Source organism: Vombatus ursinus, unplaced genomic scaffold (assembly GCF_900497805.2).
Source record: "Vombatus ursinus unplaced genomic scaffold, bare-nosed wombat genome assembly UNPS02000749.1, whole genome shotgun sequence".
NCBI lineage: Eukaryota > Metazoa > Chordata > Mammalia > Diprotodontia > Vombatidae > Vombatus > Vombatus ursinus.
The window spans coordinates 3,288,854-3,305,458 of NW_020940527.1; the positions used below are offsets into that span (position 1 = coordinate 3,288,854).

A 16,605-nucleotide genomic window follows, 5' to 3' on the forward strand; every position below is an offset into this window, starting at 1 on the left:
CCCCCCCCACAGCTAAGCTAAGTTGCCGCCACCCCCACAGCTCATTCTGTAGGAGGAGCTGCTTCTTGGGAGGGGAGGGGTGGGGAGGTGCCCACCCCACTGCCCAGAGCTGCCAGCCTCCAGGGAGGCCCATCTGAGGTCCACCTTTCCTATCTGCCCAAGCTGCTGCCTCTGGCTCCTTCTGCTGCTGGAGCCCTAGAAAGCAGAGAGGCAGAGGCAGGCAGATGGCTGGCCACAGCCTGGGGCCCTGACGGTTTTCATTCAACAGCCTGCACGGAATTTGACCCTGAACTTCTGACATTCTGTTCCTTTCCCCAGACCACAGACTGAAAGGAGCAGGCAGGGGAGAATATGCTGGAGCAATGCCCACACTTTCTGTACTAGCTGAGGTGCCAGGTGTGGAAGGCAGTACAAAGACAGCCCCGAGCCACCCCCTTCTTTCTCGCTCCTCCTTGTCCCTCTGTTGCCTGCCTGCCCTCTCCTGGGCACTGAAATTTCTGTTTCGTCTGTAGACTTTTTCAGGAGAAAGATTTCTTGCTGGGATGGGGAAAGGAAGGGAAAGAGCCCTGTGCCCAGCTCCATCTACTCACCATTCTTCCTAGAGCCTTTCCCAGGAGCCTGGGGAGCTGACCCTGACCCAGCGGCCAGAGGCCTAGTTATCACTGGTGATCTCATGTAGCCATCATCAGGCTCTACAAGTGTTTGGAGAGGAGAGGGGCAGGGAGCAGGGAAGGTGATGCCCTACCATCAGGGAGGGGGTGGCAAGAGCACATCAGTTAGAAAGGAAGGCAAACATAAGTCCCCCAGCTGGAGCCTGGAGGGAGAGGGGCCTCCAGTTTCCTGAGTTCAACTCCACCAGGAAGCCCCTATGGCACAGGAATCCATGGGGGCAAATGTCTGTGACCAGAGCCTGGAGTTCAGGTTTGGTCCTCAGTCACCCCGAGTCTGAAGAGACCATGGGAATGGAGTTTACTTTTGGGCAGATCCTTGGGCTTGACTCTGAATGGGCTCCCCAAGCCAACCCCGCTTGAGGAGGAATGGGGGTTCTTGGGACTTTTCCTCAGGGGTTCTTATGGTCAGCTTCTGGGGCTGTTTCTCCCATGTCCTCCCCTCTAGCTACCCTCCCAGTCCATCCCACCCCACCCTTTGCTTCTGGTTACCAGAGGACCTGGCCTGTAGACACGGCTGTGGAGAGTGTAGCCCCACTTCCCCATGGATGCCTAAAGTACAGTAAGTTCCACTAATCAAACCCAAAGGGGTGGCTTCGGCTCATACTTGGACCTCAGCAGAGCAGTCTGACGTTGACTATCCATGCAGAGAGGCCTGCACCTCTGACAATCTGTTACAGCTTGGGGTACCCATCCTCTGGGCTTTGTGATACAGACTCGTATCTCCAAAGTAACGGGCCCGATAGAGTAAACTTTCTTCTGCAAAAGAGAATAGACGTTAGAAGTCCAAAGTGCAGTGACTCGCTCCTTTCCTGGGCCAGTAATTTGGAGGGACGGGGGAATGAGAAGAACAGGAGACCAGAATGAAGACGGAGGTAGCTCAGGGTCGCACCTGGCTTAAGATCTAATTGGTCAGAAGGGATGTGGCTTCTCTGGCTAGCCTGGCAGGAGGCCATGACCAAGGGGACAGCCTGGCTAGGAGAGCCCCTGAAGAAGTGACGGCAGGTACCTTGTGACACCAAATTTAAAGATCATTCAGAGATAAATTGAAGAGGCTGGTCAGATGTGCTGCTGTCACTGGCATATATATGTTTGCTATCCCTGGAGCTAAGAAGCACAGTAAGGGTCACTGAGGGACCTGAAAACTCCAGGGCACATCAGGGGCAGGAAGAGGGGAAGAGAACCTTTTTGGAAGTGACTAGAACACCGCACTCACAGCACTCCGTCGTCCTGGGGAGCTCATACCTGAGCCCCGGCTCTGGTATGCCAGGGCACAGGAGGCTTGCTGTCCCCTTGCCCAGGTACTGCCACAAGGCCCTCCCGGCAACTCCACTCACTCTGCTGCTTCTCTTTCCAGCAGTTATTTCGGAGGTTGGCTACGTAGTCGTCTTCCACATTCCGTTCTACCGTCTTTAAGCTGGAACCAGTGAACTCTTCCCCAAAGTTATCTGATACGTAGTATGGCACTTTGAGGTGCTCAGTCAGCCGCTTGTGGACGTGCCCCACTGACCTGCCGCAGAAACAGACACGGCACAGTGTAAGCCGAGAGCCACGAACAGAGGTTCCTATCCCTAAATCAGAACCCCAACCTTCTGTGTGTCTTTTCATGATTAAACAGGACCTCGAGCTTGCTGGTCCAGGTGCCTCTGGCTCGGGGAATTTGGGGAAAGGGGCCATGAAGGAAGAGAAGACAGGAGACTTCCCCTTTGGTCCTGGCCCTGCTGCCATCTTTGCAGGCAAGTTACTCAGCTCCTTTACTGATCTGAAGACTATTTGGGGTGCCTGCTGTATACCCAGAACTGTACTAGGTATGGTAGTATGGTATATGTGTATATGTTTGTGGGGGTTTATGGGGAAAGAGAAGTCAGTAGGATACAGAGAGGAATTAGAGACATAGGCCATGACCTCAAGTTGCTCAGAATCTAGTATCAAAGAACTCTGTAGGACAAGGAAGAGGTCAGCCTAGGTGACCTTTTGGGTCATCCCTTCCAACAACTCTCAAAACCCGTGGCTCGACAAGAAGCAAAGCCAACCCTTGAATAGAGGACATGTCTTCTAGCAGGGCCGCTACCTATATTTACATTCTGATGCAGACTGTCAGACATATCTCTGGAACAGAGAAATGAAGACTTGGAAAGCACAAGAGTGGACCAGATGAGGCCCTCCCACCCCCTGCTAGCAGAGGTTCCCCCATTTACTGAAAAGCAAGTGAGCACCTCTCCTGGACGTACTTTAATGGGAAAGGACTGCTTCTCTTGATGTTTGGACCAGTTTCTTGTATTACATTCCAGAACCTATCCAAGTGGGCCATGAGCAGGTGAGATCCTAATCAGCGGAGAAACTAACCCTATTCTCTATACCATCAAGAAAATCAAAAAGTGCAGGAGAAAGGAGAACGACTGGTTTGGAAGGAGGAGGAACGAGCTGGCTGCTGAGCTGGAGCCCTTCCCATCCCACCTCACACAATTCCCACACTGCCCTGGGGACAAGAGGGTTGGAGAGTCCTGGGTACTAACGGTCTTTGGCTGAGACTGTAGGGTGGGCTGGAGACCATCATCTGGCTGAGTGCTGACACAATTATCAGGATGAGGATGGGCATCAGCTGGACAAACAGCCCGAGACCACCCTTGGAGGAAGAAACACACAGTCAGTCTGGAAGCCAAGTTAGACGGTGATTGGATACCCAGTCCCATATGGGGATTTCTGGCAGTGGCCAGCCTCTTCCCCTCTGGCATTTAGTAGGTGCTTAATACATGCTTGCTGACTGACAGGAAGGTGGGGGGGAGGGGGGCATGTGTCACCTGACCATACTGGGGAGACTGGGAGTGGGGCTGGTAGATGTGGACTGCCAATGGCCACTCTAGGAACAGGCACCTAAACCTCAGTCCCAGATACTCAACACTGCTCTGGAAGAGGAGAGGAGTGGAGTGTGTCTCCCTCTAGTGTTCGAAAGCTGGCAATGCTGGCAGGAGCCACCGGCAGCAGCACATGAACCACGGGCTGGTGTGATGGCCCTGGGGGAAGGCTTGGGACTTGCCCTTCCCTGCACAGACTCTAGGCCCCGGTGGGTAGGGAGGCCTTGAATGCAGCCCCCTCTTCTCTCCTCTCTGCTCATGCTTCCCTAGTCCAGGCTTCACTCACATCCCCCTGGTTCTCCCGGCGGTCAGGCCTTTGGTGGTAGGTGTACCTCATGCGGCCATTGCTGTAGACATGGATGTTACCTGGGGGCCAGAGGGAGACTGGTCAGGCCCCGAGGCTCCGGGAGGGAGAGGAAAGCAGGAGCACGAGGAGGGAGGATAGGGGCCTTACTGGAAGGAAAGCCACCGCCAAAGAACATGTTGAAGAGGTCCTCAGGAGAGATGTCTGCTTCAAAGCCTCGGTGGAAGTCCCCGTGGCCCTGGCCCTGCCGGGCAGCCTGGCTCTTTTCGTCCCCAAATTGATCGTACTGTCTCCTCTTTTCAGAGTTGCTCAGCACGGCGTACGCGGTACCGATGGCTGTGAAGGAGAGGCAATGTCAGGGTCTGCTACAAGGCTGGCAGGGACCCCAAGACGCTAGTCCCCAGGGGACAAATAAAGAGATTGGAAAAGGTGAATGGGAAGGAAGCTGGGCAGTCCAGAGTCTGTTGAAGAGAGGCCCCGAGGAGGCTGGGGGCAGGAGAAGAGGCTGCCCAGAACCCTCATTCAGCTTACAAGTAAATGCCCACAGGGACACTACCTTTTTATTTTTGCAGCCTCTGGTGAGAGGCTGAGCCTCAGGTAGAATATACCCTCAGGCTGAGGCTCTTGGAGGATAAGGAACCCAGAGACTGCAGGGGAGCTTCCAAAGGGTGTCAATCTAATCCAACAAACTGCACCCCTACTAGGTAGGAAGCACCACCTTCTTCTATAGAAGCACATACAACAGGAGGGCACATTTAGGAAGGAATCTTGAGCTTCCCTCGAAACTCCAAGCCAACTCCAGAAACAAGCCAGGAACCTCTGGGATCTGATGGGAAACGCCTTGGACGCCAGGACTCCTGGGTTCTCTTCCCAACTCTGACCCTGACACCTGTGTCCTTTGGGATTCAACACCCTCTTCCTGTGCCTCAGTTTCAGCATTTCTGAGGCAAAGCATCCGATCAAAGATCCTCCTGACAGTCTTTTAACCCAGGGTGCACCAAGCTTCTCTATCCTTCCCTTACTGCTGTTCCCACTCCTTAAAGAGAGGTACTCCGGAACTTGGCAGGTGGTAGGTCAAATCAGATGGCAATCCTACTCCGGGGGGCTCAAAGGGCTGCCGTCCCTGGAGAGATGGTGACCAGACCAAAATGACAAACTTGGCCTGAGAAGATGGCTGCTAAGGCATCAGTGAAAGACAGCAATGATGGAGAAACATCTATAAAATGGTGGCCTCGGTCTGGCATGCTCCCTTTGCCTTCTGTAGGACCTGGACAGTAAACACTGTCTGAGTACTCTGGAGGACCGACCAATTCAATGGCCTTAGGGTTCAGACAACCCAGTGGAAATGGGTAAAGGCCCTTTCCCACTGCCTCCAACTTGGCCCCATGACTGCAGCCTGAGCCTTTAGCTCAAGGGATTGCTTAAGATTAGATATGATGTCGCAGGGGCCAAGCTGGACCTGGAAGGGAGGAGAGAGGTGCCAGCTGAGGCGGTCCTGCGCAGCATAACCTCAATCACGCCCGAGAGGTCAGGGGGCTGTTTGTTCAGGATGGCTCTCAGCCCAGCAGAGTTAAGGCTCTGGATGATAAGAAGGTGGGCAAGAATCACTTTTCCTCCCTGTGCTCACTATGCAAGTCATGTGGTCCAGAAGTATAAGGAAGTACTGGTGAGGAAGACCCCTCTCTCAGGGCTGACTGGCCCGGGTCCACAGCTTAGAGCCCTAGAGAGCTGCCTGGGCACCAGAGGAGTTAGGGACCTGTCCATGTTCACATGTCAGAGATGAAACTTGAACCCAGGTCCTCCTGACTCTAAGGTCTGCCCTCTCCCCACCAGAGCACACTGCCCGTCTCAGCAATGAAAAACACTTTATGCCATTTGGGCCTGCTCGAGGTCTGGCCACTGGCTCTCCATCTGGCTTGGGCAGACGCCGTTTCAGAAGGGGATAGAATTGGGTGGTTTGGGTGGTCCCTTTTCAGTGGCCCTCTTAAACTCTGCTTCTTTGCCGTCTCTGCTTAACCCCTTGTTGTCTGGATTCCATCTCCCTCCACTAAGGTGACCCAGTGACCCAGTCAACAAATTAAATGCCCTTTTCTTCAATTCTTCTCTTCCTGGCCACGGTCTATTGCCTTTGGCCAGGCGCCATTTTCTGCTCCTTCTCTAACCGCTCCTTGACCGTCTTCTTCAGCAGCCCCTCCTCTTCCACCCCAGCCCTTAGGGAATGGTGCTACTCAAAGTTCTGCCCCTGGTCTTCTTTTCTTCCTTTCCACCTTATATGTCTTTTTTTTTTTTAACTTTTAAGCAATTTGGGGTTAAGTGACTTGCCCAGGGTCACATAGCTAGTAAGTATAAAGTGTTTGGTCTGAGGCCGGATTTGAACTGAGGTCCTCCTGACTTCAGGGCTGGTGCTCTATCCACTGCGCCACCTAGCTGCCCTCACCTTATATGTCTTCAACTGTCACACTGATGGGCTCTTGAATCCCAAATCTACATTTCCAGCTCTCTAAGCTCCAGATCAGGGGTTCTTAACATTTTTTGTGCCATAGAACCTCTGGGAAGTCTGGTGAGGCCAGTGTGTTTGATTAATGTGTTTAAATGCATAAAATAAAATTGGATTTCAAAGGAAACTAATTATATTGAAATAATAAAACACCAAAATATCTATTAAAAAGCACAATAGTTCACAGACCTCAGGTTAAGAATCCCTAATCTGGACCTCCATCTCTAAGTGCCTAAAAGATAATGTGACTTCCATGTACCACCATTCATCTGAAAACTCTGGTGTTATCTTTGATTCTTTTCCTTCCTTTCCTTTCTTGCATCCAATTAGTTACCAAGTCTTGTTATTTCTGCCTTCTCTACCACAGCTACTATCCTTCTCATTCAGTCGGGTTTTCACGCCTCCCATAGGCTCTCAGTGGCTAGACTTGTGTCCCTTACGTTCAGCTCTCTGGTCATGTCACTCTTCTCAAAGTCCATGATGGTCCTCTCTCACCACACTGGCCCTCTACAATGTGGGGCCACACTGCCTTTCCAGGTGCGTCGTGGGCCTCTCCTACAGATGTTCTTTGCTCCACTTGTTAAATGCCCACAACTCGTGCCTTTCCTGTGGCCGGAATGTCCTGTAAAACCCAACTGAAGTGTCACCCCTTCCAGGAAACTCTCCACGTTTCCTCTCAGTTTGGGGAAAACTACTACCCTGAAGATTCCCAGACCTGTGGGCTATGCCACCCCACTTTGGATGCACTTATTATGGGAATATGTAACTGTCAGACACAGCACCCCAAAGGGAGAGGATCAGGAAAGGATCCCTGGAGTGGGGACGTTCTATCTACCTCCTAGACTAAGCTCCGTGAGGGCAGGGCAGGAACTGTGTCTCACACAACCTCCGTATCCCTCCCAAAGACTGTATCCAGTAGGTGCTTCATGGATGTGGAATCGAATTACTAAGTAAGGCCCTTCAAAATGCCATAATAATCTTAGAAAAACTAGTCCTCACCTTTAAAAGCTTCTGTGGCACCAGGGGCATGGTTCTTGTCCGGGTGAAATTTGAGGGCCAGTTTTCGGTAGGCCTTCTTCAGGTCCTCGTCCGAGGCTTCTCTGCTCACACCTAGGATCTCATAGTAGTCTTTACACTGCTTCACCCTGGAGAAGAGAAGGGAGATGGGTTGTGAAGATCACTCTTCCTACACCACCTCCTGGAGAGACGGGTCTGTCACTGAGGGTCAGAGGGCCCACCCCAACCCACCTCCACTGCCTTGACAGACTCCTTCACACAAGGGCAGGGGAGAAAGGTGCCATCTCTTCTTTAAAGTCAAAGGAGCTGATGGAATTGCAAAGAAAACCCCAAACATTTACCTAGTCTGTGCCTAAAAAAACCTAAAATTCCAACACACTAAACAATGGTAAATCACAGGCCGAGCAAATAGCCCAGACCTCAAGCCTCAGGGTTTAAGAGGCTGTTCTGAGTAGAAATTTTAATTTGGAAGGGAATTTTAATCCTGGTCTGGAATTCTGAACTAGGCTTCTCCAGGCTTCTACCACCCACTGCATTATCATTAGCACACGGATAAGTGAAGGGAAATCTGGGGCAAATAGGATGAGGCTGATTGATGGTGGCGAGTGTGAGGACCTGCCACAGGATGATCTCTTCCTAGTAATGATTGCTTATTAATGCTGAGGTAGGCAATGAATTGAGCCTTGCAGGCCCCTAATCTACCTCTCACCCCAAGGAACAGTAAAATCTCACATTCATAGAGAATCCCTTACTTGACAGAAAACAAAGCATTTTATCTCTGTGATCTCGCTTAATTCTCACAACAACCCTGTGGAGTAAAGCACCTAAGTGTCATTGTCTTCATTGGATGGATGAAGAAGAGAGGCTCAGAGAGGTTACAGAATTTGCCCAAGGCCACAGAAAGGGCTGGGATTTGAACTCTGGTCTTCTGACTCCATCCTCCTGCTTCTGCACACTCACTGCCTCCTGGTTCTGCCTCTACCCTAACAGAAGAGGACTTACACTGGCTCGTGCCCTATGTGATTTTGGAGGGAGAAAGGAAGAAGGTAAGGAAGTAGGGGTAGAGGGGAGAGAAGTGGAGAGATTCAGCCTTCTTCAGTTCTGGCAGAGATGTCTGAATAGGTTCAGGACTGACCGAGCAGGGAGATGACTGGGTGAACCACAAGGGACCTTGGGAGGAGCTAAAGGGGATTTATTTGATTTTAGTGTGATTTAGTCTGTTACGGGTCACCCCCAATCAGGGGCTCATTTGGACTGAGCTGTGCATTGAGATAGTCATAGAAGGGTTTTTAATTCATGTTCCATGGACCTACCAAAGGTTTTTGGGAAGTGATCATAGTCTAAGGATTCTGTAGCTATTTTACTGGGTCCCATCCTCCACACCCAACTGGACATTGAACACTGAGGTTTTGAGTCAGGAAACAATGCAAGAAAGCTCCTTCACAAGAGTGAAGGCCATTACCAATGGCACTGGGCTGCCCAGCCAGGCTCCCCACCTTTTCACAGCTTCCATCTGGTCCTGTGTGTAGCCTTTTGTGCCCTCTCCTCCAGCCTCGCCATTGGCAGAAGGTGTTTCTCCCCCACCTGTTTTCCGGTGAGAACTGGCTGTGTCTTTTGGCCTGGCCTGGCCATGAGAGGTCTGTCCGTTCTGGACGAGGGATTCAATCAATGCTGAGCAAAGTAGAGAAAGAAAAAAGTGTCAAGATTTTGTGAAACTCCATCTCTTGCAACCTATAGCTTGCTCTCTTTATGGTTCCCAGGCACAGGGACCAGTGAGTAAGAGGGTGACCCTGAGAAGGTCCAGAGGCTCATTCCTGCAGGCTTGGCTCTATTCCACTCAGCACAGTCTCAGTACTGAATTAGGAAGACTAGAATAGAAGCTGCCTTGTGCTCCAGACCTATCCCGTGGTGGTAGGTCAACGCGTATGGGGTCTGTTCACTCTTTCAGGAATTGAGACGTTCTCAAACACAAATGCAATTCCACTGTCATGGTTGAATGATCAAGAGCGGATCCGGATCCAGGATCTACCTAGACCACTTATAGAAGTGATTGGAAGGTCACTGTTATTCCTAAAACCATTTCTCAACCCCCAAAGTGAAATAAGCCTTCTTCCTTATATGGATGCCTTCCAGAACAGGAATCTCTCTTTCTTCAGATGTGTTGCCAAAAAAACCAAGCATTTGACTCCAGTTTGGCAAATCCCAGGCACCCATCAATTTTCACCCTAGCATCTAGGATTTGTAGCACAATCCTAGTTCAAAATCCTTATGGATCCACTTGACTTTCATTGTTATGATAATTTGAAAAGTCAGAAACACCACAAAAACACCATTCTCAACAGGCTGTGGCCACAGGGAGCAGGGGGATGTTCTGGGACTTCATAACTTCCACTGCTTTCTCTCTGATTTGGGCTCTGCTCCCTGTACCCTTGTAGAATGAGCATAGCAAAGAGAAAGGAAAAAAAAGGCATATGGAGTAGAATGGAGTACTGTGGAATAGTAGATGGAGTAGAAAACTGCTTCACTTCTTTTCAGGCCTTTCACAGCTGAAAATTTAATTTCTAGCCAAAATGTAACAAATAGAAAGTACTTAAATGAGATCAGTAAGTTTCTGCCTTCTTGATCCTACTGAAATGGATGCACCAGTGGGTTCGAGGGTAGCCAATCTAGAAATTGGCTATGGTTCTTTTACCCAGTATCACAATGAAAGTTATCTGTTCTACAACTTTCTGGTCTCTCTTTGGGTTTTTCTTCCTTCAGACTTGGTGGGCTTTTTGTTTTTGTTTATTTGTTTTTTTGCCTTTCTCTCATTTTTTTTTGGTTTTTGTTTTTTTTTTCCCTTACTCTTTTTACTTCTTTCCTGCCTGGATATGGCCCAGGGAGATTGGTGGACAGATGTGTTTAGCTTTCACTTGGATTCTTTACAGAGGTCCTCTTGTTTCAAACCCTTAGTCACTTCCAACCCAGTTGTGACATGAAGTTGAGAAACAATATGGGCTTTTGGAGGTGGGGTGGGTGGATTGGGGAGAGAGGGCAGGAAGAAAAAAAAAACACTGAAAAACTGGTCTGGCATCCACTGTTAGGGCTGGCTTCTCCATGCAAAATATTCTCCTAGATCGAATACACTGCTGGTTTTTGTATAGTTGAGAAGGGAGTGCAAAACAGAGGGTGAATCAAGGTGGGAAGGGCTGTGGCTCTGCCCATAGGAGGCTTAGTATCTGTGTAAGAGAGAGTCATGAACCCTAAGTGTGGCACTGGTTTAACAGTGCTTCTGCCGCAAACTTTATAAGGGAGAACTGCACTACTCCTCTATGCCAGGAGGTCAGAGAGAACCCTATGGCTAATGTGGATGGCTGGAAGGGCACTTAAGAGACTGTGTTGCCCAGTCCTGCTTTTTTACAGATGAGGAAACTGACGGGCAGAGCTGAGATGTGCATTAGGACATATTGCCTAAGCCAGCTTTGGTCGGTTGCAGGTAGTGCCAGCTGAGGGCAGAGGAAGGAGCAGAGGGCACAAAAGCAGACAGCAAAGCCTAGTGGGACCAGCATGGCAGAAAAGGATGTTTCTGCCTACTAGCTGTTTCCCTATCTCCATTTTCCAACTGTTTTTGTCCCTCTTTTGTACCTAGAACATAATATTCATTTCTACCTATCAGAATTCTTAATCTTTCTTTATTCAAGGCTCAATTCAAGCCCCATCTTTTATTTTAAGTCTTCTTCATCTTCTCTTGACTTGTTAGAGCTCTCTCCCTTATCAATTATGTTGTCTTAGCTTATCCATGTACCTATCCCTTATGCCTCCCCCCCAATAAAATACAGGTTCTTTGCACCCAAGGACTATTTTTCATCATTTTGTCATTCTGGGGTATGAAGACCCAGGGACCCCGAACATCTCTGGGCTGGAAAAAGGGAACCTTTCTAGGTGTTTAGTGCCACCTATACTCTCCGCTTTGAGAGTTGAACAGGGCCTTGCGGAGTAGAGCTCTTCACCTCAAGTATATCATTCCACTGTGAGGCAATCGCTGCCTCCGTCTCAGTACACATGACCTGAGTCAGCAGCTGGGAAATACAAATAGACTCTCTCTAGGCTGGCTCTGTCCAGGCTGGGGAGGGGGAGGAGCGGCTCCTGAAGCGAGGCTGCCAGGTAGTCTACCTCAGAAGGGAGAGGTGAAAATGGGAGCAGCTGAACAAGGTGAAGGCAATTAAGTGGGGAGTCAGTCCCTCAACGTGGGACACACTTAGAGACCACGCTCTCAACTTTCTCTCAGTTGTAAGCTCTAAGTTATGGCCATAGTCCCAGCCATCTGGGATAGAAACTGTCTTCGTTCAAGGACAGAGATCTGAGGATGCTGAGGATGGTTCCCTGCCTTGTGACTTTACAAGAAGCTGTTGATTGCACCGTGTCCATGTGTTGAGAAGAAGGGTTGGGAAGGCTCCCATCAACGGATGTCAAGAATGCCTCTTGCATGGAACATTTAAGTGTGTTAGCATCCTCACATGTTGTCAACCATTCTCCCCACGTAACAAAAGCAGAGGGCATGTAGAAATAGACTTGTTCCCTGTCACAGCTTGGTCACAGAACAGCCAGGAATGAAAATCAGATTTCTTAATTCCAAGCAAGTCCTATCTGTGAGCTGCTCTATTCGAAGGTCAGCTGCTTGAGGACAGTGCCTTTGAGGCCCTGTACTTAGCCGGGTCCTGTCCTATCACAAGTGCCTGGCACCTGCTGATCGATTAGTATAGCAGGCAGTCTTCCTTCTGTCTCTTCCCCTCTCATTGGCCCACATCGTCTCCAATCCTCAGTTTCTCTGGCAGCATTTTAGGTGAATGCTCTTGTGTGCCTGTATTTTTAGGGACCAGGTGATAAGGCAATGTTACACCAGAGAGGCTGTAGCCAGGATGCTGGAGCTGTTTCTGAGCTCTTGGCACCATGAGTCCTGCACTTGCAGAGCACTCCCTGACTCACTTCCTGCATTGAGGACACCCACAGCATAAGCCATGGATGCCTCTGATTCCCCAAAACCCACTTCTGAAGGCGAGGATTGCATTGGGTCCTTGGCCCTAGAGACACTGACACCTGGGGAAAGTGTGTTTCTTGCTTCCACAGGGTGGGGAGGAAATTTTTAATGTAGGTTTCTTGTGACCTGGTGGCAGAAGCATGGGATCCTAATAACTGAGGGGATATGTTTCAGTAGTCCAGAAAGCTGTGTTTGATTTTTGTTTTTCCAGCCTATCCTTTATTTAACTAGACTGTGTCTGCTTGAGACACCTACCACCCAACTGCTTGGTATTCCTATCCTGCCCTTTCTCTGAAACCTGTATGAAAATTTCCTTGCCCCATGCATCTTCAATAACTGTTGAGTTCCTGCCTGTGATATTAGATGGGGGACACCAATCATGAGTGCTTGGAAAAGGCTTTAATCTTTCCCATAGAACTTGTTCTCTTTCCTATTCCTGAGCAGCCCTCTTGTTTGGGATCCTGGGTGTTTCCCTACACCAAACATGTCATGTTCATAAAGCAATGGCCAGAGCTGGGATCCGAGCCATTCCTCCTCTTGCGATGGCCTGAAAGTTCATCTCCCCCAATCCGAGCTGTCCCTGGATGGCTGTCTCCGACTGTCCCTAGACAAAGCCAGTGTATCCCAGTTTCTCTAGTGACTGTAGTCTCCATGTATTCTCCCCTTCTCTTCCCTGTCCCCTTTCTCACGCTCCTTCCTGGGTATCTCAGATGAAGTGCCTTTATTTGTGTGGATTAAATATATCACAAAAAGGCCTTCTGCCCTAAGCAGATATGTCTAGGCCTCTCCGCACCCCACCCTCTGAAACAGTTACAATGAACTGGCGCTCAGCGGGAAGGACATCAGTAATCCCGGGGTCCTCTCCCTGTTTCCCTGTGGGTCTCACTATAGAGTTGTCTGACATTTAAAAAAAAAAGAAGAAGAAGATAGGTCAGGGTCATGAAAGAGAAAAAATTCCAACAGCTGGAGGAAGGAGCCACTGAAATGGGGGGGGGGTCAGTTCTTGAATAGAAGAGAGCTCTGCCCCCTCACTGTGGTGTCCTTCTGGGACACTATATTATACTATATTATACTATAAAATAGTGAAAAGTACCTGTTTTGAAAAAAGCTGGATTAATATTCGATAGACTTCTGTAAAGAGCAAATATTCTTTTATCCATAAAGTTTCCATAGGTATTCAAATGTGCAGTATTTCAGCTTTCTTTGGCCAAGAATTTTCTGCCACAGGTCAAGACTTTGCCCAACACTCACTTGCCAACTCAGTGTAAAGCTATATGAGAGGCTGGGAGCTACAGAGGAGGCTTGGATTACAATCTGTCTTTTCAGTGTAAGCCAACTTAAACCTGCATCGTGGTATCACAATGGCCCACTGACTGAATCTGAGAAAAGCCCACTTGTGCTGCTGGCTGGGGGACAAACAGTGAGGAGAGAGCTGGTCTTTGTGACAGCTTCTCAGAGGCTGGTGCTCCAAGCTGCTGAGACTCCCCTTGCATATCTTCTGAGGAGGACAGCAAACGAGCAGTCACCCCCACAAAAGACAGACTACTTCTGCTCTGGTTTTTTTTTCCTACTCTGTAGTCACTGGTGCATGCAGGGCAGGCGACAGCATTTTAGAGGACAGCAGCTTCACCACCAGGTCAGTGGGGGCTACTAAATCATATGTAAGGATCCCTGTGGGCCGCATACTGACTTAGAAAAACACCTATTAATATTATCTACGTTTTTACTATATTTTAATTTATTTTGTTAAATATTTCTAACTTACATTTTAATCTGGTCCAGCTCCTCTGCTGGCAGGGGACTTAACTGAATCAAGTCTAGCTTTTGACTGTTTGATCCATTTCACATAGAGCTTCCTAGAGGAGGCCCCTCTAGGTTTTCAGTAGACTGGCTGGGGGCGGACTCCCAAGATGGGAGCAAGCAGGCTAAAGGTCAACTCCTACAGTATGACAAAGAGAGGAAAGTCCAGAAGCTGATGCCAACTTTCTCCCGGGATTGCTGATATGTGAGGGGAGAGTTCCTAGACTAAGAGTAGCTTGACATTTTCCAGGCACAGATCCTGGACCTTCTAATGGGGCCATCGATTTCTGGATGTAAGGCTTACACCAACAGAATAGTAAGCTTTGAAACTTTATACCTGATACTTGCAAGGAGCCATCATCTAATCACTGTGGGGCTTCCTCCTTCATTAGAGCACACGTCAAACCCATCTCATCCTGTACCACCATTGGTTGTCCACGTGTTCCCATAAACCCTCCACGGAGAATCTATTCCATCCTGCAAGATGTCCCCTTTAAGACTTTTAGCATTTCTTGGGGACCACTGTGGCATTTGAAAGGTTGGGCTGAAGAGAAAAATGTGAGCATAGATGAGGATAAGGATCTTACCCCTACCCCTCTGCTGCCCATTTCTAAATGCAACTTCTTCTAGAGGGTCACTAGCTTCCTCCCCCATCCCCCAACTCACTCATAGCTTCCCTGACCGTTTGCCCATCAGGCTTCCAAAGCTGGCCCTTACACAGCCTGCTTCCAGGTAGTGGTTTCCAGCAGGCCAGAGGTCAGGAACCATAAGGGTTGGTTCTGTGGATTTCACAGTCAGTCAGTCAATAAGCATGTATTAAGCGCCTACTATGTGCCAGGTGCTAATTCTTGGGGATACAAAGAAAAGCAAGACAGCCCCTGCTCTCAAGGAGCACACAGTCTTGGAGAGGAAGAGACAGCAGGCAAACAGCGCACAAACAACACCCAGGTAGGATTAAGTGGGGAGCCTCAATTGAGATGGGGGGGCGGGGCTAGCAAAGGCACTACAGCAGGCGGCTAAGGAGGCCGGGCGCCCAAGCCTGGGCCTGCCTGCAGGTGTCACAGTCAAGGGAGCTGGGCTGGGGGTGGGGGGCGCCTTTCCCGAAGCCGGGGCCCGACTCCTCCCATCCCCAAAGACCTTGGTTTATTTCTCGAAGCTAGCACTATAATTAACTCCTTTCCCAAGCCAGTAACCGGCACCCATCCGCCGCGCTGCCCTCTGGGAAGTGTAGTTTGGCTTCGCCTCCTTGACCCCGCCTCCTCACCCCATGAAATCCCAGGGGGCCCGCAGCCTCACTCCGCAGGAACTTCATGTCCCGAGATGCTCCGCGCGCAGAATCCAGCGGCGGACCCTTCCCCCCATCTCAGTTTTCCAACCGTAGCTGATCCCGAAGTAGCTGAGTCGGCGGACTACAGGTCCCAGCAGCCTCCTGCGCGCGTCAGTGCGCAGGCTCGAACGGGCCTTGCTGTCTCTGACCCCCTCCCCCAGCCCCTTCAGCCGTTTCTCTCGGTCCCTTCTCCTTTCCTCGCGTCCCTCATCCCCCTCCACCGTGCCCCGGCCCCTGACCGCCTGCTCTGCCGGTCGGCAGCGCCGGACACTCACCGCGCACCCTTGGCGTCGGGTAAAGCCTCTGTGCCTTCTCCAGGAAGCGCAGCGCCCGCTCGGGTTGGCGGCTCTTGATGGCGCTGAGGGCGATGGTGATACAGCGCTCGGCTTCATCTTTATTGGATTCCATGGCGGAACCTGGGCGCGAGGGAGGGAGGCGGACGGAGGCCGGTGGGGAGGGCGGGTTTCGCCAGCGACCGGCGCGTAGTGAAGGGGGGGGCGGCAGCGGCGCGGGGAGATGACGTCACAACACCCTCTCCCCCGCCGCGGCCTTCGGCGCCCGAGGTCGGTGCGGAGCGGGCGGGGGTGGCGGTGCGGCCGAGGGCCCGGGCCCGGAGCTGGCCGCCCGCGGGCCGGGGACCACGTCTTCCTTGTGCGCCTCGGAGCCTTCGACCTGACGGCCTCTGTGATAAAATGCTTTGTAAGGGCCCTTCTCCCCCCGATCCCTTTGAGACCACGAGGACTAAAGGAAAAACCGCCCCTGCTCTCGAGGAGCTCAGCGCCAGCCTACCGTGGGGCACATGTGCCGATCCCGAGCCGAGCCGTCCTTAGGCAGAGGCTGGAGGACAACGCCTCTCAGTTACTCATGCTGCCCTCAGGTGCCCAGCCAGGACAGGTGAGAGGCAGGAACCGAACCCAGGGCCAGCGGCGCTGCCTTCAGCATTGGACCTGATGTGTAAATGCAAGATAATTTGAGGAGAAACATGGGGGGGAGTGGGGTGAAGGGGGGGCGGTACCCGGAAAAGCTCAGGAAATGGCACTCGAGCTAAATAAAAGAAGGTAGCCCAGGGTTCCAAGTGGTAAAGGTGGAGAGCGAGTGGGGTCCAGGCTTGGGCAATCAG

At 50.8% G+C, this 16,605-nt stretch overlaps 1 protein-coding gene across 1 annotated transcript; it reads right to left on the minus strand.

Annotated features, from left to right (window-relative positions):
* Window positions 1-6: 6 nt before the first annotated feature.
* DNAJB12 (DnaJ heat shock protein family (Hsp40) member B12) lies at window positions 7-15,955 on the minus strand. The gene is made up of 8 exons (XM_027861352.1): window positions 15,761-15,955; window positions 8,838-9,012; window positions 7,324-7,469; window positions 3,978-4,163; window positions 3,810-3,889; window positions 3,185-3,294; window positions 2,006-2,178; window positions 7-1,427 (listed from the first exon to the last, which is right to left on the minus strand). Exons 1-8 carry the CDS (start codon window positions 15,891-15,893, stop codon window positions 1,306-1,308), a joined length of 1,125 nt encoding a protein of 374 aa, XP_027717153.1. The 5' UTR covers window positions 15,894-15,955; the 3' UTR covers window positions 7-1,305.
* Window positions 15,956-16,605: the final 650 nt, after the last annotated feature.